Source organism: Arvicola amphibius, chromosome 3 (assembly GCF_903992535.2).
Source record: "Arvicola amphibius chromosome 3, mArvAmp1.2, whole genome shotgun sequence".
NCBI classification, from domain to species: Eukaryota; Metazoa; Chordata; class Mammalia; order Rodentia; family Cricetidae; genus Arvicola; species Arvicola amphibius.
The window spans coordinates 129,121,301-129,144,207 of record NC_052049.1 but is presented as its reverse complement, the minus strand read 5'-3'; the positions used below and the strand labels follow the sequence as shown (position 1 = coordinate 129,144,207).

The 22,907-nt window shown below is 46.9% G+C and overlaps 1 protein-coding gene across 1 annotated transcript; it reads right to left on the bottom strand.

Annotated features, from left to right (window-relative positions):
• Nucleotides 1-3,945: 3,945 nt before the first annotated feature.
• Nucleotides 3,946-22,774, bottom strand: Larp6 (La ribonucleoprotein 6, translational regulator). Its single transcript, XM_038324426.1, has 3 exons — nucleotides 22,575-22,774; nucleotides 10,235-10,445; nucleotides 3,946-5,013 (listed from the first exon to the last, which is right to left on the bottom strand). The coding sequence occupies exons 1-3, from the start codon at nucleotides 22,772-22,774 to the stop codon at nucleotides 3,946-3,948; spliced, it is 1,479 nt and encodes a 492-aa protein (XP_038180354.1).
• Nucleotides 22,775-22,907: the final 133 nt, after the last annotated feature.

Sequence of the window (22,907 nt, the reverse complement as noted above, 5' to 3'; positions counted from 1 at the left end):
CTGGAGGGAGACATGTAATTAGATCTATAAGATACTTACTCCAGTTATTTCAGGAACATCTACCTGATTATCCTCTACCGGCTGCAGAAATGACTTTTTCGGGGTCAGTTATTTACTGGAAAAGCCCATGCCTACTCCCACATTCAGAGCCGTAGTGGAACATCCACAGGGCGGTTGGTAGAGGGGAAGTAAAGTCCACCTGTACTCACGTATAAAGATGAAGGTCTTAAAAGTAGCTGTGGTGCACATGTGTTCACCTAAAATAAAGTCCAGTGACCATGTGGGAGCATAATGGGGGTGGAACAGCATACGGGAGACCCTGAAGGGAAGGGCGGGAGATGGCCAGACAGCCTGACATCCTGGGAGCAGAGAGCAAGATTACAAGGATAGATTGGGCAGCAACAATGATGAAGTGATGGGGGAAGGGCTGAGGAATGGTATACAGGGAGTGTCTGGAAGGGGCCATGATCCCTCATAGGGTCAAAAGGTCTCACAGTCTGGGGTCTAGACACAAGCTGCAGCAGGTAGCCCGGAAAAGTGGAGAATCTAGTTCCTACAGGTAGTGTCCATACTGACTCTGGACCTTAAAGGGAATACCGCTGTGGAATATTTGTTTACACTCTGTGAAGATGTGTCACTGTGATTAGTTGATAAAGAGTTGAATGGTCAGTAGCTAGGCAGGAGAGAATGGGCAGATTTCTGGGGCGAGAGAGAACTCTGGGAAGAAGAGAAGCAGGGATTCACCAGGAGTCTCTGAAGAAGCTGGACATATGGTACAGAGAAGAGATAACTGAGCCACATGGCAGAATGTAGATTAATAGAAACAGGTTAATTTGAGTTATAAGAGCTAGTTGGGACAAGCCTAACCTAACGGCCAAACTTTTATAATTAATAACAAGTCTCCGTGTCATTATTTGTGGGCTGGTGGTCCCAATGGAAAAGAACAACAACATATCCCCTTCCCAACCAGGTAGTCATCTGCTGATTTGGATACACCTGTGCAATTTAAAATACACTGCTGGAGTGGGGAATGGAGCTCAGTTGGCCAGAGTGCTTGCCCAGAATGCACGAAGTCCTGGGTTTGAGCATAAAGCTACATGTGGTGGTAGCATGTGCCTGTAATCCCAGCATCCCAGCATTCTGGAGATGGAGGCAAAAGAACCAGAAGTTCAAGTCATGAATTCTTAGCTACATGGTGATTTTGAGGACAGCCTGTCTCAAAACAAAAACACCCCAAGTTGTCTTTTATCCATTTTCACAACTGTTTGAGGTAAGTGTTATTTTTTTACCTCTGCCACTGCATGTGTAAATTTGCCGGTATAGGAGCTTATAGAGATGCTGAGGACGAGGGAGTTGCCAAACTCACAGCAGCACACGTGACTGTGTTACATGGATGTGGATGGCAAGGCTGAGCAAGGTCAAAACCATTGAGTGTGGCCAGCAAAATGTCTCAGAGAGTAAAGATGCTAGGGATGCAAGCCTGATGACCTGAGATTGACGCTGGGAGTCCCCAGTGGAAGGCAACAACTGACTCCTGAAGCTCACACCTGTAACTCTTATGACCTCTACACACACACACACACACACACACACACACTACAGCTTGACCTAAATGTGAAAACACACATCTTATATACACCCACACATAATAATGATAATGATGATGATAAACCAAAAAAAATTAATGCTAGCTTGGGGTGATGGTACATATGTAGCCTCCCTAGACTGAGGCTAAAGGATTGGTATGGATGTTTGCCTTTGTTTAGAATGTTGGTTACAAGTTGTTATGGATAATATTAGGAAAAAAGCTAAACAAAGAAGATTCGATTCAGAGTTCTTGTTTAAAAAAAGGGGGAGTGCTGTGGGACAATGGTCTGTACCCTGTCACTTGTATTTTAAATAAACACTGATTGGCCAGTAGCCAGGCAGGGCAGCCAGGCAGGAAGTATAGGTGGGTCAATGAAAATTCTGGGAAGAGGAAAATTTCAGTCTGCAGTCGTCACCCAGACAGAAAGGAAACCAGACACAAAGGAAGCAAGATGTTGACTGCCTCGCCAAAAAAGGTACCAAGCCACATGGCATACAGACACGAAATGTGGGCTGATATAAGTTATAAGAATTAATTAATAAGAAGCCTGAGCTACTGGGCCAATCAGTTTATAATTAATGTAGACCTTGGTGTATTTCTTTGGGACTAAACGGCTGCAGGACCAGGTGGAATAGAAACCTCAGTCAACAGATTGGGAGCTTGAGATCAGCCAATGCTACACGGCAAGACTGTCTCAGAAAATACCACCACCATCCCCACCACCACTACAAGCATCATTATCACCACTACCACTATCATCAGCAGCAACAAAACAAACCCCAGAACCATCAACCCAGACACAGGTTAGCTTCTCACATGAGGTCTTTTTTTTTCTTCTTTAAATCTGGTTTTATATATACATACATACATACATATATATATATGTATATATATATACATATATATATATATATATGCGAACCTTTTTTCATGTGGTGTTGGGATGATTTACTTGAGATAAAGCACAGGGAAGCTTTTACCAAAGTTCTTGGCAAACAAACACCACTTGGTCCTTAACAAGTAAGTCCTAAATCCCCCACACGGTCCATGGATAAGCTAACACTGGACTCTAGCCAGGGTGTGGTACACCACAATGATTTTTTATGGTAATAGACACTAAGCCAGGTGAGAAGGAAATAGTGTCAATGTTTATGGAGCACTGACTACATTCCTCAAGGACAGCAGAAGCTCAGGAAACCTAATGCCACACCCAAGTCACAGAATAGGAGTGAGAGCCGTGGGGTCAGACTGGCTGACATGGGGTCCTGCAGCTATGGTCACCCCAAGGATTTTCACACTAGCACATATCAGAATCATCTGCAGGGCTTTTTGAACTCTGGTCCCGGAGAGATGGCTCAGGGTTAAGAGCACTTGTTGCTCTTCTAGAGTATCCAAGTTCAGTTCCTAGCATCCATACTGTGCAGCTCATACCCGGAACTCCAGCTTCAGTGGATCTGATGCCCCATTCTCCCATTCTGGCTTCTTTAGGCACACCCATGGCATACATCTACACACACACACACACACACACACACACACACACACACATTAAATAAGAACAAATCTTTAAAAGCACACCAAAGATTCCTCCTTTGGCAGTTTCTCAATTATTTGGCCTGGGATGGGGCCTGGAAATGTGTGTTTCTAGTAAGTTCTCAGGTGATGTCAATGCTGATGGTCTGGGATGCTGGGTGGACATTAGCAGAAACTAAAGCTGCCTGTTCCGTGAGACTCATTGTGAGGGCAGACCTCCTAAGCATCCAGGATTCTCCAGGAGAGTCCAGGCCTGCGCTGGGAAGTACACTGTGGGGTAGACGGAGAAAATACGTCCTTGTAAGGTTCCTTGTCCTGTGACCTCAGATACGGGACTCCCAGTGGGTGTTTAATTATTTATTCATTTCACAGGGAATAGACAGTCCTATAAGACACCATGCTATTGGCTGAAGGAGTTGCCATTGAGCAAAAACGCCTTTGAGGTCCCAGGAGCCATTGCATGGTCTGCCAAGGACAGAGAGCTCAGTCATTGCAGGAAAAAGCCAATCCTGGCAGACAAACTCACTGCTACATTTTCCCAGAGAGCCCGTGTCCCCACAGCCCTTCAGAGTCATCAAACTCACACATGCCAAGGCATTGTCAGAACAGTGGCCATGCTGGGAGCAAGTACCCCCAGCCAGAAGATGATCTTAAAACCATGGCACACATTACAATTACCTTACAAATATATAAATTACAAGGTCTACACGGACACAAAAACTTTCTAAGGGGACTGAATTCCATTCTCTGTCATGCTAGCTATTTGTGAGAACCTCAAAAACAAAGTTTGTTTTTAGCGGAGCCGGTATTAAAAATAGAAGGTATTATATACAGGCTCGGTTTCTCTCATGTCCGCCATGGAAGCCCCTAGTGTTGTCAGGGCCTCGAGGCAACCTCAGCACCCCCACAGGTAACCCATCTGCAGTCTGCATCCTTCGAGACAGCAGGGGACTTGCCCCCGGACTTTTCTCTTGTGTCCCCATCTCAGCTTGGCGCCGTCTGCGAACCCAGGGGCTGCCTGAGGGGGTAACACTGCTGTCCGAAGAGTAATCCATGCATTTCCGGAAGATCTCGGGGCTGGTGCTGAAGTTTAGTCTGCCTTCCTCAGCCAGTGGGGATTTTCTGGAGACACCCTTGCGCTGGGCCAAGGGGCTGCTCCAAGGACTTGAGCATGGGGAGGCATTTGGGCTCAGGAAGATATTCTGGTGGCCAGAAGGACTGAGCTTGTTGGCGGCCATATGCCGCCGGCCAGCCATAGGAGAGGTGGGATTGCTCTCAGGGTCGGAGGAACTGTTGGCGGAGGACTCGTCCCCCATGTACTGCAGCTCCTCCACTCTCTTGTTCAGAGACCGGTTTAGGTGGATACCAGCTGTGGGCTCATCATCATGGTTCTTATCTTTGAGGGGTTTCTTTTTGGGTGGCTTCATCCCGATCAAGACAGCTTTCATGTTGTCCCTGCCCTGAGATTCACTGACCATGAATTCATGGGCTTTAATGGCGGCCTCCACCTCCTCGAACTCCACAATGGCACACTCTTGGGTCCCCACCTGGCTGTATCGGCTGCTGATCCTCCGGATATCAGGAGGCAGCTCTCTGCCAGGTTTGAGGATCCGCACCGATGTGATGACTCCGAAAGTCCCGAAGAGCTTGAGCAGGTGCTCCATCACCTTCTCCTGCACCCTTCCATTCTTCTGGGGCGTGGCCAGGGCCCATAGCTTGGGGGACAGGTGTAGATCATATACCAGCAGCATCTTGCTGGGGAGGTTCTCGTTGGGAAACAGTGGCACAGGGGTGGTCCTCCTAACCTTCCGGTGGTCCTCATTCAGTTCCAGGGTGACTGAATACTTCAAGGCGTGTGCTGTGGTTCTCCAGTCCCGTGTGAGGTGTTTCACCTAAAGAACACAAAGCAGGTCTGAGTGGTACCTTCTCTCCTTTCCACACTTGTATGCGCTACACCCTCCCCCTTCCTTCTTTGCCTCTGTAACACCGATGACTAGAGTCATACCTGGTGTGGGAGACACTCAAACACCAGTCAGAAAATGAATAAACAAAAAATATTCTCCATCTACATCTCCAATGGTTTCTTTCCTTAAGAAATGTTTAATAAACATCATTATAAAAATTACAAAAAATGCCAGGCGGTGGTGGCGCACGCCTTTAATCCCAGCACTCGGGAGGCAGAGGCAGGCGGATCTCTGTGAGTTCGAGGCCAGCCTGGTCTACAAGAGCTAGCTCCAGGACAGGCTCTAAAGCTGCAGAGAAACCCTGTCTCGAAAAACCAAAAAAAAAAATTACAAAAAATATCATACACTGAAATTAACCAAACCCAAAGTCTACGTAACTCAATGAGTGGTTAGAATAGCTATTCTAAAGCCGTGCGCTTCGCATTGGGTTTTATACTTTTTTTTTTTTTTTTTTTTGGTTTTTTCGAGACAGGGTTTCTTTGTGGCTTTGGAGCCTGTCCTGGAACTAGCTCTTGTAGACCAGGCTGTTCTCGAACTCACAGAGATCCGCCTGGGGTTTTATACTTTTAATATCAAATGTGAGCCGGGCGATGGTGGCGCACGCCTTTAATCCCAGCACTCGGGAGGCAGAGGCAGATTATTATTGTTATTATTATTATTACTATTACTATTATTATTTTTATCTACAGTATTGGGGATTGAACCTAGGGCATCATGTATGGAGTTACAGCTCCAGCCCTTCTTTCTTCAGCTTCAGATCAGGATAGGTGCATTTGGAGCAGTGCTGGGCCGTGGAGTACTGCATGACAGTAGACATTCTCCCAAGTTCACAGGTCAGATTCTGTGCTCTCTAGAACAAAGCTGCTGTGTACGTAGACCCAAGCCTCGCCTCCATCCACTAAGAAGACTTGGAAAATGACTCATCCTCTCAGGATCCAACCTCCTCATCTGAGCGCTAGAGACATTACAAATGTCTACTTCACAGCGCTGTCACAAAGATAAAAGAGGACTTGGGAGATGGCTCCGTTAATTGTCAACGTAAGCATGAGGACCCGAGTTTGACTCCCAGAACCCATGTGATAGAGCCAGGCAGGGTGACATATGCTCTTAATGTCAGCAAAGGGAATCAGAGACAGGCTTGCCAGCCAGCCACCACTCAGCCAGATCCAGGCAGGGAGGGACCCTGGCTCAAAAATAAAATCTTTGGCTTCTGAAGAATGATACTTAAGATTAATCTCCAGCTACTACATATCTCACTTGCACATGCGCACGCGCGCACACACACATGGGCTAAATGAATAGCAAAGACTGAGAGAGACATATTTGTACACAAAATTTAAAATAGCAGTTCACTCTCCAAAGAATACTCAATAACAATGTGCTATCATTGTTTCAAATATGTATGTCACTAGTTTTGGGCAGTACTGGGGACTGAATACAGAATGTCAGGAGAGCAATCTTCTGTGAGCTATAGCCCCAGCCCAGATTTTTTTTTCTGCTTCTTTGAGATAGGGCTTCACTCTATAGCTCAGGCTGCACTCAAACTCATGACCTCTCCAGTCTAGGTCTCCAAAATGCTGGGCCTGGAAGTAGTCACCACCGAATGTGCTGCTTGCTACTTTGAAAGCATTTGGAGGGTCTGACATTTTTCCGAAGCTGTGATGGACTGCTCATAAAGAGAAGCCTCTCGAAGATCTTCCCCATTCCGCTGTAATCTCCCCCAAGAGTAACAGGCACAGACACGATGCAGAATTACATCGACCTGGCCCTCTTGAAAAATGATGAAACAGCTCTTCCCTTTCTCTCCCATGATGGAAACTGTTTATCGATGCCGCAGTAGATGAAAAGCTATATTTATTTCATAAAACAGCAATTTTGCGGAGGCCCACTTCCAGTGAAGAATGTGCCAGGGAGATGAGTCATTCCAGAGAACTGGTGGATGTGGCTGGGGTGGGGAACCTGAGCCTGGATGGGGCAATCACCCAGAGTCCTCTGAGGCCAGGCCCAGGAGGCTGATCTGCAGAGGAACCAGGAACTCCCTGTGCCCCTGGGCCTCAAATAGAAAAGGCACAGAAAGTAAGAAAAGAAGGCTTATTACTTGGGCAGGTCAGGGAAACATCCACAGAGTCCAAGTCCTGACTGACACACTGCTGGAGCCTGTGCACTGTCCACTCTGGCCTGTGGCCTCTTGTTATCAGCCTGAAGAAACCTAGGTCACCTACAGAGTCCTTGGGCTGATCACTATGGTACAGAGAAGCAGGCCTGGGCCTTCGGTTGGCTTTCTAGTGAACAGTCAGTCAATTGGGAATCCAGAAGGGGTTGAGATGGATGAAGGTCACTCTGAGGCTGTAGGAAAGCCAAGGTCTGGCATGATGGAGCCATCTGTGAAGACAGCTGGGAAGGGAGCACACCGGAAAGGCAAAGAAACTCCTCCTAAGCTTGAAGTTGGAGTATGGAAGCATGTGCTATCTTACCCTGAAGGGTGAGAATTAGGAAGGACCATGTACTACCAGAGGAAAGCTGTAGATGTCTGGGAAACGCACAGAGGCAAGAGCCAGGTTCCCTGGGAAACCCTGGTTTCTCTACGGGCATCTCAGGTTTGCATCTCTGATGCTTTATGATAATTTCCGGTATCACACCAGAAAGGGAACCAGGGGGCTGGAGAGATGGCTCAGCAGTGAAGGGCACTGGCTGCTCTTGTAGAGGACTTGAATTCAACTCCCAGCACCCACTTGACGGCTGTCAACAGTCTATAGCTCCAGTTGCAGAGGACCTGATGCCCTCCTCTGGACTCTGAGGGTTCTGCATACACACGATACACATACACACACTAACACATACTCACATAAACTGGTTTTCTTTTAAGGAAGACGTTTGGCCTGTGCAATCTCTAGCACATTGTAAGACTGTCAGAAACTCTGTGTGATGATTGACCATCATTGTCAACCTGAGTGGGCTGAGACTTTCTACAGAAACAAACCTCTGGATGTGTCTGTGAGGATGTTTGGGTAAAGATTTAACTGCAGGGGGATATGAGCCCTAAACGTGGGAAGTACCATCTCAGGGCCAGAATCCCCAACTGAACAAAAAAAGAAAGCAAGCCGAGCCACAGCACTGACCCCTCCCTGCCTCCTGACTGTGGGTGCCATGTGACCAACTCCTCACACTCCTGCTGCCAGGCCTTCCTTGACATGATGGGGTGCACCTTCAACGGTGACCCAAAGCCTTTTGCCGCATTTGTCAGGGATTCTGTCACAGTGATGAGAAAAAAAACTAAGGCTTTGTGATGTCCCCATGTTCATTGCCTTCCTCAAATGTTTCTCGTTGTGATTAGCAAGAAGCTGTCTAGAAGGGAAAGAGTCTCTGCTCTGAATTTGGAGATGTCCACCGTGCAGCTGGCTTTAAAGCGAGAAGGCTCCCGAATGGATCTGTAAGTGGCAGCAAGGAAAGGAGAGAAAATCAAGGTGGCTCTCGAAGCCCTTGGGGAGTGCAATTAGGGGGCTGTGCAGAGGATCCCGTTGACCTTTTCCCCAACCCTGAATGTGTTTTCCACATTCCTTACCATCTGTACCTTGTGGCTCCTAGTCATACTCCAAGACCATATCCCAGCGCCACCACTCCAGCAAGACGTCTCCATTCTGTAGACAGGGTCCATTGCTCTGATCAGCAGTGATATCTAGTTAGTCCCCAGATATCAGCTAGTCCCCAGATAGATACCTTTACGTCTTCCGTCAGTTTGTCTGGAGCCACCCTGTTGCATTTCATGGATCTTTTATCTTTTGTTTGACTGTCAGTGTTTCAAAGAAAGACTGAACACCATATTTATTTTGTACCCCTTGCACTTAGCACAACACTCATCAAATACGAAGAAGAATATGTTTGGTGAATGAATAAAAGAAAAAGAGCCCAAGGAAAGGGCAGAGTGTACCAGAGAACCAGGCAGAGATGAGCACCAAGGTGCGGAGCTCTTTCCCAGTGCTCTCTCATAAAGTGCACAGACATCTTGGCCGGACCCACCCCTTACGTGGGCCCATTCCTTACATAAGCTGTTATGCAACAGGCCGCATGAAGCTTCTCCATTCTAGTAAACACACTCCCCTCAAGGGAGATAAAGAGTTATCATTCCAACTGATTAGTCAATCCTCCGAGAGCAGGGAGTTTAGGGTCCAAGTTCTGCTCCTGTCCACAGCAGAGACAGACAGTCTCCTGCGTGGCTGCACCCTCGGCATCTATCACTCTGGTACACAGAGATCCCTTCGGTATCACACAGAGCGGAGCATGCTGGAGTCACGGAGGAGGACTTTCTCATCGAGTTTTGTGTGTTCTCTCCCATTCCATACTGACTCGGATCATCAAGTGGAAAGCCCGAATGGGTGTCAAGGCAACTCTAGACTGATAGGCATCTCTGGAGGGCTCCAGGACTCCTGTTCTGGTGTAGCACCCTCTGGGCATCCATTGGCTCGCAAGAGGACCGCAGTTTTACTGAGAACAAGTATCAGCATTTCTTAATAATCACCAGCCGAGATTTGTCCTGGCACTCAGAACCCTTTACATAGCATGCAAGTATATTCTTAAGAATGCTCTCATAACCCTGATGTGTGTGTATGTGTGTGTGTGTGTGTGTGTGTGTGTGTGTGTACATGCATATATGTGGGAATCAGATGTCACTCCTGGGTGTCATTCCTCTCAGGATCCATCCGCTTTGCTATTTGTTTGTTTGTTTGTTTGTTTATTTATTTATTTATTTATTTTCAAGGCAGGGCCTCTCACTGGCATACGGCTCACCCAGTAGGCTAAGTTGGTTTCCCCTTAGTTCTACAGGTCTATCTCTACCTCCCCAGCTTTGAAATTACAGACATGGAACCAAGCTTGGCTTTTATATGTGGGTTCTGGGGATCAAATTTAGGCCTTCATGTTTACATGGTAAACACTTTATTGACTAAGTTAGCTCCTTAGCACCATTAAATCCCTTCTCTTGATAATTTTTCTCTTTCTCAGGCATCATATTTAATTAAAAATTGGCTGGGCAGGAGGGTCCGTGGCTGGGACTGGGGTGGAGAACAAAGCACAACAACAGAACAATGTTTAACGCCATTAGATGTCCACACCCCAGAAACACCCTGAGCAGCCTTTGAGAGGCCAGCCTCACCTTCTTGAAGGAGGTGAGCAGCTTGACGCTCACGTAGCCCAACTTGTTCCTCCGCACGTGCTTGAGCAGGAAGGCGTCCTTCTCCAGGTTCTCATCGGAAAAGTAGAACTCGATCTGATCCACCAGCTTCCTAATGAGCTCCTCATCCGGGGGCTTCCACTCCGGCTCCAGTTCCTCGCGCTCATTCTCACCCCCACTTGTCGTGGCACTGCTGAGGTCAGAGGGAGACAGCGAGTTAGTCACCCTCCAAATCGTCACCCTCCAAATCCACATCAGGCCCCAGGGGCCCAGAGCATAGCCTTATCTGGAGTCAGGAACCGTGGATGTTGACATAAGTGTGAGCCCATTGTAGGGTAGGATAGCCCTCATGGTAGAGTAGGATAACCCTCAATACCATGCAGATGAGGTCCTCATAAAAGCCAGGGACTTGGGCATGGGCACACAAAAAGAAACGGCTACACAGGATGAAGGTGGAGATTAGGGTGACAATGAAAACCAAGTCGGCCGGGGAGACGCCTGGCAGATCTTCCCCAGTACCACAATAATGAGTACGTCCCTGCTCCATCTCTTCCTTCTGCTTCCACTTCTAAGTGTACCTGTTCTCCAAGCAGCTATCCTTGAGTGGACATTTGATCCCATCTGAACTGGACCCCTCATTTAGGACTTCTGTGTTGGTTATATACCATCTAGCATGTACCTGGTTGTCATAGCAACTCTTGGAAGTTAGATTGGTCATATCCGAATTGTCTTCCTTAAAGGTGGTTAGCCACACGACCATAAAATATTCAGAAGGTTCTGTCTTCAAGAACCCAAGAAGTCAAGCGTTTGTTTTAACAAGTATAATGGGACTGAGGAGATGGCTCAGTTGGTAAAGTGTTGGTCACATGAGTGTGAGGACCTGAGTTCAGATGCCCAGCACAAGAGGAAAAAGCCAGCAGATGGTAGTGCCTGACTACAATCCCAATATTAGGGAAGCAGGGACAGAAAGATCCCTGGGTTGTTGACCTGCAAGGCCAGTAAAATCGGTGGACTCCAGGTCAAAGAGAGCCTCTGACTCAAAAAAATAGGGTAGAGCGCAGCTGAGGAAGATGCCAGTGTCGACCTCTGACCTTCACATATGTATACATACAAACACACCTGCACAAAAGTAAACTAAAGGGGGGGATGGGAGATAGTTACACCATCTACTGAGATATCTGTGTCATTCAGATGCCAGCAAAATGTACATGTTCCCAAATGACACACACAGTTTTTGTCTTCCTTCCCTGCCTTCCCATCAGATGTGATTTTTAGAAGACAGTAGAAGAGAGTTTTTGGATCATAGGGCCTGTCCTAGAGCCCTGGGCTTTCCAAGACCCCGCTGTGCTAGAGATACTCCACATAAAGACCAAAACCTGATCTGTTATCTGGTTGGGGAGAAAAAGTCTCTTCCTTCATGGCCATGTGGTCACAGCCAAGGGGGAGTACAGCTCAAACAAGAGCCAGTGTCCACTCAAGGGTAGATGTTTGGAGGAAGTGAACATTTAGAAATGAGAGAGAGAGGTGGGAGAATGAATCAGGGAAGACCTATGCCCAGCGGGGAAAGGGTACGGAGTAGGTGGACGATGGTGTTAAGTCCTGTGGTGAGTGCCAGAGGATGAGATGGAGCCCGGGAGCCCAGGCAAACTGTCTCTGGAGGGGTATTGCACAGGGGAGGCCTGGCTGTGCCCCATCTTTTCAGGTCTGTGTCAGGTGGGAGATGAGCGCTGTGCAGGGAGGAAGCAGACATAGCTGGCCTTGGGAAGCCCAGGGCTCCCACCTAGGTCCTGAGAGGCAGAGGCTCCGCTCGCTGTCCTCTTTCTGTCTTGCTGTGTTTATGAGTTTACATTTGATTGGGCATCAGTTGCTCCAGTTTGGGAGTAGAACTTATTGGTCTGTCCCTTCCCTCTGTGATCCATTTGTAGTAAGTTCTGTCATTTGCTAATGCACCAGAATCCAGCCAAAACTGTCCACTGGTCATTGTCATATACTCCATCCTAGCCCTTGCTAATAGACACTATTGGTTGGGCTGAGAATCCCTTGGTGTCTGAAGTCATTTTCACTGGTGTAGTGTCTGAAGCCATTCCATTATAAAATGAGAATTTGGGGTCACTTAAATCCCATGGCCTCTTCTTCAAATGTTGAAATTTTTATTTTACTGTTGGTTGTTTATTAGCCTTCTGTCTGTCTGTCTGACTGACTGACTGTCTGTTTTGGGATTTGCAGATAGCTTCCCATAGTTCAGGTCAGCCTCAAACTCACTATGTAGCCAAGGATGACCTTGAGTTTCTGATCCTCTTGCCTCCACCTCCCATGTGCTGGGAGCACAAAGTGTGCACCATGATGCCCAGTTTACACAGTGCTGGGGATCAAGCCAAAGGCTTCCTGAACACTAGGTAAGCACTCCCACGGTGGAACCATATCCTGGATCTGTTTACTTTGAGAGTATGTTTAAGATGGTTTCTTACTTCAGTGGTATTATCTGAATCACTGCTCCTTGCATAGATGTGTGCTGTACCATCTCACCTTTCGCCGTCTCTCCTTCCAATTCCAGCCTTCCGAATCTAATTGGAAGAACTTCTACTCTATTTTCCATAGTTTATTACCTCACTCTATGCTGCAAAATAATATTTCAAGTGCTGTCTAGAGATGGCTAGGAAAGTTGAAAGTTAATCTATTTTATTATCGTGGTTGTGTAAACACATTCCCTGGAAGGCAGTGATTTGCTAGAATAACATTTGTTTAAGGGCTGGACGGGGATCAAGCCCAGGGTCTTGAGCATGCTAGGCAAGTTCTCCACCACAGGGCCACACACCCGTCTCTTTGGAGACAGTTTTGGTCATACAATGATGGTCAGGGTAGCTTTGATGGTACTGTGTTGTTCAGGCTAGCCTTGGATTCTCCAGTTCCTGGTGCCCCCACCCTCCATGTGGCGGCATTACAGATGCACTGCCATGCCCAGCTCAGGTTATATTTATTTTCTGAATGTGTCCTGATAGTTAAGTGACTATGTGAACTGATCTGCACTTATCCTTCCCTGTGAGCCAGCTGTCTTTGCCTTAGTAGTGAAGGGCAGTTGTTGATCCTCAGACTGCATCCTCCTGCTATTTTTTCTTTGCAAGAGTCCATGTGTGTGTGTGGGGGGGGTATGTTCATATGTATATGGACACATGTGTATGTGCTGGGTTTATAGGAAAGCCACAATGCCTGTTCCACATTGATGTGGGTACTGGGGTTCCAAATTCTGGTCTTCATGCTTGTACAGCAAGTGCATTGCTGACTGAGCTATCTCCTCAGCCCTACACTATTCCCTTCTAAGAACACACTGTTCTTATTTGGTGGATACAGTAGCTTAAATTCCCTCTCAGGGTACTGACTTTTAAAACACCACCACCTCCGTGTTCTGTGACGCCTGTTCTTCTAATTATTTTCCACGCTCTTGCTTTGCTCCTAGTGACTAATAAACAATTCACTTTTCGTTTAAAATTTCAATAAGCTTATTTTAGGATAGTTTTAGTGTTGCAGAAAAGTTATTAAAATAGCACAGTAGGTTCTATAGGCCTCACACAAGGCTTATTTATTATTAATGTCTCCCAAAACTGCGGTGCACTTCTTAACGAGGACAATTATGCAGTATCATTAGCTGAAGTATATAGTCTAGACCTTGACCATTTCCCCCTCACGGCTCCCGCCCAGGATCCTCAGGACATGCTGTACTACATGTCTCCCGAGGCTCCTCTTGGCTCTAAATTTCTCCAGATGTCCTTATCTTCGATGACCTTGACAGTGTTGAAATGTACTAGTTAGGTATGTTGTGGAATGTCTTGCCATTGAGGTTTCTCTGATGCCTCCACCATGGGTATTTTAAGGCATGGAACCTAAGGATGAGGACCGCAGAGGTAAACTTCCATCCTCCACACATCACATCAGGATACAGTTAGCAACAGGGCTTTGCATGGTGCTGGTCAGGTTTCTCCACCAAAAACCATTCTTTTCCCTTGGAAGCAATCAGGATACCTTGCTTCCTCTTCGGGGGAAGCGAGCTCTTTACTATTCAGTTGGAAGGAGGAGGACCTGGTACCTTGCTTAGTGGGTTACATGGCTCCCCCTGCAGCTCTGCACCCTTGTTGGCTCTCTTTCTAGTTGGCTTTAAACACTTGACGGGGGCAGGCTTCAACTGAGAGCAAACATGCTGAGAATCACCCATCTGAGCAGAGAGGCTTTCCCTGCAGCTCCCAACTCCCCCTTAGCCTCCCTGAAACTCAGCAATACAACCAATTCCTTAAGAAATGAATGACCTCACTTCTTTGCTCCTGCTTGGCAGTACCTGCTGTGTTGCCTGACTCTCTTTGCTGGTAGACAGGTTGGAAAACAGGTCTAGAGGGAAAAATGTAAATTAAATTACCCTTCAGACATTGCTTTTCTTTTTGTTCTTGTATTTGCATACATTTCCCAAGCAGAGCCTTTCCCTGTTCTACCTCCCACCTCCTCCCACCTCCCGTGCTGTATTTCGGGTTCCAGCCTCCTCCACACAATGCCACACTTCATATTGCAAAGAAGCTGTTAGAAGGTGCAGCTGTACTACCCATTGCAACACGGTTCCCATCGCCCACCGAACAAAACCTAAAGCGCCTAGCTCCGTATTCAGATGCACTTTGAATGGAGCTGTCTCCATCATGCAAGCTCATCCCCACTAGCCTCCTTCAATGGCTTTTGGTCCGAGTAAACAGTGACCCAAAGCTTTCTCACTTCCTACCTTTGCACACGCTACTCCTGACTCCTTGAATGGCTTGTCCCCCTCTTAGCCATGCATCTCCAAAGTGACTTTCTAGGAAGGAAATCACCGTCTCTAATGCTTGTCTCTATTTGTATCATCACTCCTCATGTGTGTATTTTATTAACACCCTGAACCCTAAGTTGAAAGGTAGACGTCATGTTGGCTTCTCTTATTTTAGTACCATTTAAGAGACTTGCTCATAGTAGGAAGTTTTAAAAGTATTTGTAATATAAAGTAAATAGGTTTTGCTATGGTAATCCACATCTACGGAGACCTTTGTTGTTGTCTTCTTGTTTTGTTTTGCTTTGCTTTGCTTTGTTTAGAGAAAGGATCACTATGTAGCCTTGACTGGTCTAAAACTCCATTTATAGACCAGTCTGGCTTTGAATTCATTGATATCTACCTGTCTCTGCTTCCTAGGTGTTGAGATGAAAGCTGTGCACCACTATACATGGCTCTCAGAGACTCTTCTAGAAAGGAAGTTTAATCACTAGTAAATATATATTAATTGCTCTTGAAGAAGGCTTGAGGGTATGGATGAAGCTCAGCTGTAGGTGTTTACCAAGCATAGAGGGAGTCCTGAGTTTGATCCTAGCACCTCATAAAGTAGGTGAGGAGACGCATGCCTGCAGCTCGAGCTTGCAAAAAGCGAAGGCAGGAGGATTAGGAGCTTAATTATCCTCAGCTACCTAGAAATTTCCGGCTAGTCTGGGCTATGCCCATCTCAAAAAAAAAAAAAAAAAAAAAAGACAAAGTTTTATACTTAAATTCTGCTGTTCACATAAAACATTGTAAATTGAGAAAATTCTTTCACTATGGCTATAATTTGGTTTGAATTCAACACAGAGGGTAGAAATTGGATCAAAATTGATGATTGGCTTCCAGAAGGCAGTCTTGTAATATCTATCTCTTTTTATAAGGAATTTGGAGAAAAAATGAGTAAAATCTCCAAAGCTGTTTTTCTCTTAAATTCTCAACCTAATGTGGATGTGTTGACTCGGTGGTTGACCAAAAGATGTTCTGAGAAAAGAAAACACCCAGATGCCAACGGAGCTAGATCCTCAGTAGGACGTCCAGCCCAGGGAGAGTTTGTGCATTTATAGTGTAAATGATCTATTAGAGTGTTTGGGCTGCAAAGATAAGGAAAGTGTTAACAATGACAAAGAGGGCAATGAACACAAAGGAGAAAGAAACACCACGCACAAAACCCTTCTGTTCAGAACTGTGTACAGCGTTGGTTTATATTCACCTCTACAATAAGAGAAGAAGGAATCAGAGTTAGTTCAAAAGAGGGAAGTCAATGTGATTAAAAATATACAGACATCAGAGGGTTCTGGGCTGAGGAAGGAGCTTGCTCAAGGCCCTGGGTTCAGTCTCCAGCACTGCAAAAAGACAAGAACAAACCGTAATTGTTGGGATCGAGGAGATGGCTTAATGATTAAGAACACTTGGTGCTCTTGCAGGGAACTGGTTTGGTTCCCAGCACCCACATTGGGTAGCTCACAGTTTGGCTATTAACTCCTGCTCCAGGGAACCCAATGCCCTCTTCTGGCCACAGATGGCACCTACACACACACACACACACACACACACAAATAAATCTTTTTTTCCCCTCTTTCTTTCTTTTTCCTTTTCTTTTTTAAGATAATGGCTCTTCACTGAGTTATGTGAAAAACATCTGGATATGCTCTCAGCTTTGGAGAAGGTGTCAAAGGAACCCTCAAGCTTTAGATGCCAGTGGTGAAGGTGGTGTGTACTGCATGGCAGTTCTCAGATATTCTTACAGACAACATAGGGAGTCAAGCTTTCTCGGTGTGAAAAAAAGAAAGTAACAGCAAAATCTTGTAATGTTAAAACTGAATTATTATACAGATATATTTTTAAACGCAGTCCCGTGCCTGGAAGGACCCTAAGGTGACGATGTCCTGGTAGAAACAAGCACTTCTTATTTTAGGCCTTGCTTTCTAAATGCTTTCTCACTCGTGCTTCAGAAAGCCATGGATTCCTGTGGGAATTGCTAATTTCCATGACTGGCAGAGGAAAAGTACCAATTAAGCCTGGAATATGGAGTTCCCGAAAGGGAGGTTCTGCCCAAAACCAAGAGGACGCGTGCCCAGAGGGTGTGTGGGTTGAAGGGCCACCTCCAGTTATGTGATAGACAGTCTAAGCACCCAGAATAATGACTGTCACTAGTTATGACGAAAGAAAACAGGTTAAAACCCATGAATAGACATGAGGGAAAGCTCACGTTTGAGACAAGGCCTTCATTTAAAGCATTCAGTAAGACTGTTAACACTGACACAGAAATTAAGATGAGCTGATTAACTATTTCCTCTGGCCTCATTGGGAGGAACCCTAGTCAATCCAGAAGATAAGAGAAAGCTCTTTTCCAAAGGAGAGGGGTTGGAGAGGTGACTCCGTGGTTAAGAACACTAACTGCTCTTCCAAAGGACTCAAGTTCAGTTCCCATCACCAACTTGGCATCTCACAAAAACACCTGTTTACTCCAGACCCAGGTATCTAATGCCCTCTACTGGCCTCTATAGGCACTGCACGTATGTGATGCACAGACAAACTATAAAACAATGAAACAAAATTTTAAATTAAAAACAAGCATCTCCCATTAAAAAAAATCTGTAATTTGGTTGCTTTTATGATGAATTTCATCAACATTTAGGAAAGAACAAATACCAATTCTTTTCAAACTCATCCCAAAATGTTGATTGGACGAAATACTCCCGAATTTGTTTCACAAATATTACTCCATCATTAAAGCCAGACAGAGGCGCTACAAGAAAAGAAGTTATAGTCCAATACTCCTGAAGAGCACAGATGCAGACAGACTTCAACAACAGATTGAAAGGATTGCTGTCCAGTAGTCAGAGAATAGACCTGCAGGCAGTCCCAGTTGCTTGGGAGGCTCAGACAAGAGGACAGAGCACTGACCCTAAGAGATCATCAGCCTGAGCAACATGTTGAGACTTTGCCTCTTTAAACTAAAGCAATAAACAAAACCAAAACGACTGGGTCTGCAGAGACAGCCCAGCAGCTCACACACTACTTCTCTCTCAGAGGCCCAGAGTTCAGTTCTTAGCACCCATGCCAGGCAGCCCACAACCATCTGTTACTCCAGCTCTAGGGGTATCTGATGTTCTCCTTTGGCATCTGGGGAACCCGCATGCCGGTATATACACAATTAATATACATTTTAAATTTTTAAATGAAAATAAATAAAAGTATCATCCATCACAATCAAACAGGACTTAATCCTGGAGTTCAAGGATGGTCCAACATATTCTAATAAAAACTGGCATATCACATTAGTAAGTGAAGGGCAGGAGGATCACAAAGAAAGAGCTGTGTGAAGGAGATGCCTTTAACCAAATAGTCAAATTTAGCATCACTAGTGGTGAGACGATGTCTTCTGAGGCGATGTAACACTGTCAAGGAGCAGCCTATGGAATACTCTTGCCAAAATGTTAGTCCAAATTCAACTCACCCATTAGCCCCTAGCTTCTGCCTCTGTAGAAAGCCTTTGGCACAAAGGACCAAGCTAATGAAAACTATGAAAACTGATCTAAAAATGAGACATTTGAAAAAGTGTCTGGTCTTATGTTAAAGTAGTAAAACGTTAGAAAGAAAAAGGTTAAGAATGTTCCAGAACAGGGCTTCTTCAAGTTTTCCCCTAGAAACCCCTTTTGCCCCAGAATTTTTTTATGACCTCAGATATACAGGTATGTAAATTAAATATCTATTGGTGATAAATAATAAAGACATTTATTTTGAAACAATTCAGTGGTAATGCTTTTTAAATGGTATTTATGTGTGTCTATGAACTACTTTCATGAAGTGCCCAATGAATCCAGAGGATCCTCAGACCTGAAGTCACAGACGGTTGTGAGACGCCATATAGGTGCTGGGAATCAAACTACAGTCCTCTGAAAGAGCAGCCGGCACTCTTAACCACGGTGCCATTTCTCCCACTCCCTAATTTTTATCATTTTATTAAAGACAAAACAAAGGTACAATCCTGGGATGTACATGCTTGTTGTTACACAAGGATGGAGCCTGGGCTTGTATTTGGTACTGCAGGATGAAGGGCACTTTTCAGAGACGATTATCATTTCGATTAATAGTTTTCATTGCCAATGCAGATGATACTGCTTTGCATAAATATGTAATGCAAAGTGGTAGAAAAATGTCTAGAGCATTTCAGAATTAACGGGAAGCTCTGCGTCAATGCCAAGCCAAAACTCATTTAAAAGTATTTCCGTGAAGCTCAAGTCAGCAACCCAGATAGCAATTTTTAAAATCAGGAGTTGGAGAGATGGCTTACAGGTTAAGAGTGTTGGCTGCTCTTCCAGAGAATCTGAGTTTGGGTCCCAGCACCCATTCTGGGCAGCTCACAATCACCCACATTTCCAGTACCAGGGGACCAGACACCTTTCTCTGGTCTCTGTGGGAAATTGCGCTATCTACACCCCCACACATACAATTAAAAATAAGATTTTAAAAACGAAGTCTTAAAATTAAACAATTAGAAATTAATTTGATGTAACCAAAGAATGACTAACTAGGAAAATATAGAAGTTCTGTGTTTTCCATAATTAAACCCATCATGTTTCTATGAGAGCAGAACACTCTGTACACACAGCAAAAACACCACAATCACTACCATTCCATAGTCTTCAATCTGAGTTGAGGTGTTTGGGGCAGCATTTGCTGGCATTTGGCAGTGTGGTAGCATGTGCACGGAAGAATGTGTGCACTGTGCTCGGAACCAGGGCTGCAAGGAAGTCACAACATGGGCGAGCACGACTAGAAACACCTCATATTGGCTAAACATCTTTTATTGTTGCTAAATTGTTGAGAACATTGCCACATTTGGGGGAGTGATGCCCTCTTCTGGTCTGCATGGGCAGATGCATTCCCCACCTCCCACGGTCTGGCTCAGCCTCTGTCTTTACAGGTTCATCATTTTTGAGAAGCTCTACTCGCCACTAAAAGATTCTTTAGAAACAGCACACCAGGCAAACTCCGCCTGAACGGACTGGCTGCTGCTTTGAGGCAGCTGTAGAAAATGACTGTGGGACGCTGAACCTGGAACTTGACTGTTAAGCTGATCTGGGAGGTTACGTTAGGGAATTCCTGCTCATTTTCCAAGTTGGTAATGGTAGCATTAACAGCTTCCTAGGGAACAACCCTGTTAAGAGTTGCAAGATGAAGTATTTCAGGTGTGACTCAAGGCCCAACATACTTTCACACCGTTCCGGAGAAACCGTGCAAGTCCTATGCATCTAACAAATACAACAAAAGAACAACAGTAACAGTTCATTTATTCCTGTCTAGGAACAGGACTAGGTACTATGGAAGTGGAAAGGGCTGAGACAATGCCCCTGCCTCCAACCAAGGGTCTCAGTGTCTCACTGAGGGGGACCTGTGGCTTTTCACACTATGAAGTGAGGGTACTCATCCCACACATATTTCCTAGGTGCTGGTCCATTCTGGTGCTGCATCCGAAACTACAGGCACGGAGCTCAGAGACCTTCGAGGGGGGTGTAACTGTGGATTTAGGGCTGTAAAAGGTGTTAGACCTGAAATGCACCGAGTATCAAAGCAACACAGAGAGGGACCAACCTAGCTCACTCAGGGAGGGGCACAGGGACTGTGGAGGGGTTGGGGGGGGGGGGAAGAGGGAGATATTTGCATGACTGACAAGAGGGCCAATAGGAAATGGAGAAGTGGGCGGGCAGAAGCACGCAGGCATTAAAATGCTCCGCCCACCCCTCACACCACCGTGCTCAAGGGGACAGTGCCCCAGGAGCATGGGATAAGACAGAAGGCAGCCATGGGCTGAGGGGATGAGGTAGGTGGGTGTTAAATCTTCAGCAGATTTAGGAACTGGGGCTCCCTCTTCACTGGGAGCCTCTGCCAGTAGAGTAGCTGCTGCCCTCGCCATGGTGGGCCCAGAGAACACCTGGCCCTGGCTGAATCTCCCCATGCTCTAGGTGTCTGAACTTCAGGCTCTGTCAGCTCACTAGTCTGAAGAGTCACAGGGATTTCAGAGGCCAGCTCTATGTCAACAGGCAATAAAAGCGCTGCAGGCGGGAGGCTCCATGATCCTTGAGCTGCGGAGCTCAAAGTAATGAAGGGAGGCCCTGGAGTGACCCGTGAGGGATGAGGCCCCAAGGATCATCTTTTCCTAGGACTCCATAGAGAATCTTTCTAGGACCAAGGAATAAGTGGGACCTTAACCTTGGCTAGTTAGGAGGGGGCTGCTTTTTGCTGTAGTCACTGGCGAGCAAAGCCATAAGGTATTTTGCCTGACCTCTGAGGTTATCTGGCTCGGTGGCTGTCTTTATATGCTCATCATTTTTATGCTGGGCATAGAGAGAGCTTTTTATACAATGATGCCAGGACACTAATTATCATTCTTGCCCTAAACTGTGAGATTGGCCTTTTCTCCCATAACAGCTGCCTCTGTTGATCGGGCCTGAAATTCTGGGTTCCAGACCCTTTTAACCAGGGTCCTGTCTCTTCTAATTGGGGATGGGGCAGCCCCCTGGAGGAGGCCCCAGTATGCTCCCATGCTGCAATTGAGCCTTCTCTCAGTGATAGAGAGGGTACTTCCGCAAAGTCTTCACAGCTGCTCAGCATCTCAAAGGAGGACTCTTACCAAAGGCCTCTTGGCATTCTCCAGCATTTGCTAGTGCCATTGCTGTGTCTCTTTTCTACTCAGCTCCATGCAGGATATCTCTTTAACCGCAATAAGAAAACATGGTTGTGAAGGGCCTAACCATTAGCGATGGGTGTCTGGCTGAGGAGAAAGCTCAGGGCCCAGGGACAAGGTCAGATGGGTGCCACACCAACTTCAAGCCACTTCTCAGTGAGCAGGGAAAGAGCCAGCCCCAGGCCCACAAGGCAGGCAAGCAGGCAGACAGAAACAGAAACCCCCAGGCTCTGAGGGAGGTGAAGCAGCAAGGCCCTCAGCCACGTCAACTGAGGGCAAGAGAGCTCTCTCCACCAGGAAATCAACCCTGCTGGACGCCCCCATTAGCATGTATCAGCTGTGCCTGGCCTGCGGGCCCTCCCCCCCCCCCCCAGAGAGAAACCACTGGACTGACAAGCACAGCAGGTGATGATGGTGATGAAGGCTCTTGAGGACCACTGACATCAGAGGGAGGCCCAGCCTCAGGGGGAATTCCAGGCTGGGTCAAGTGTCTGGTGGGGTGCATCCACCGAAGGGGGCGTCTCCTTCAGAAGTAGAGCTGGCGATGATGGCCCATGCATATATCCCTTTTTGGATCCCAGAGCACCCCCCTCCCCCGCAAGTCCGGGTCCCTCAGATCCCCGCCCCCATTCCAAGAAGCCTTGCCAATCACGAATCAAAACCTGCTGAGGGTTGGGGCACAGACTGCCCCCCAAAAGCGGGCTCTGACTCAGTCTGCAGCCTCCGTGGCGGGGCTGAGTCAACCCCTCTGCCCTGGTGAGTTGTCGCACACCAGAGCCCCATGTACCCCCGCCAGGCCGCGCCACCTCGCCTACCTGTGTCCACGGCTTGGCTCCTCCTCGCTGGCGCTGCCCCAGCCAGGACTGAGGTACCGGGCTGGGTCCCCCGTTGCCTGCGCCGCGGTCCCTTCGTCGTCCTCCTCCAGATCCTCCACGTCCTCGGCCTCCTGGATGGCGACACGGATCTGCACTGTGGTCTCGGGCCCGGGCAGAGTCTGGTCGCTGATCTGGGCCATGGCTGGCAGGGTCCCCGCGCTGCGAGGCCGGGCCAGCCGGGCCGCCGCGATAGCGACGATCGCGCGTGGGCGGCGCGCGCGCCGCTGCGACTCGGCCCGGGGGAGGGACTGGGGTCGCGATCCGGCCCACGCC

Excerpts from the sequence above, each read along its gene's own strand:
- Larp6 (XM_038324426.1), bottom strand. The coding sequence starts at position 22,774 with ATGGCCCAGATCAGCGACCAGACTCTGCCCGGGCCCGAGACCACAGTG. Across the intron at positions 10,446-22,574 it reads GAGCCAAGCCGTGGACACAG|CAGTGCCACGACAAGTGGGG; the intron begins GTAGGCGAGGTG and ends CTCTGACCTCAG. Across the intron at positions 5,014-10,234 it reads TGCTCACCTCCTTCAAGAAG|GTGAAACACCTCACACGGGA; the intron begins GTGAGGCTGGCC and ends TGTGTTCTTTAG.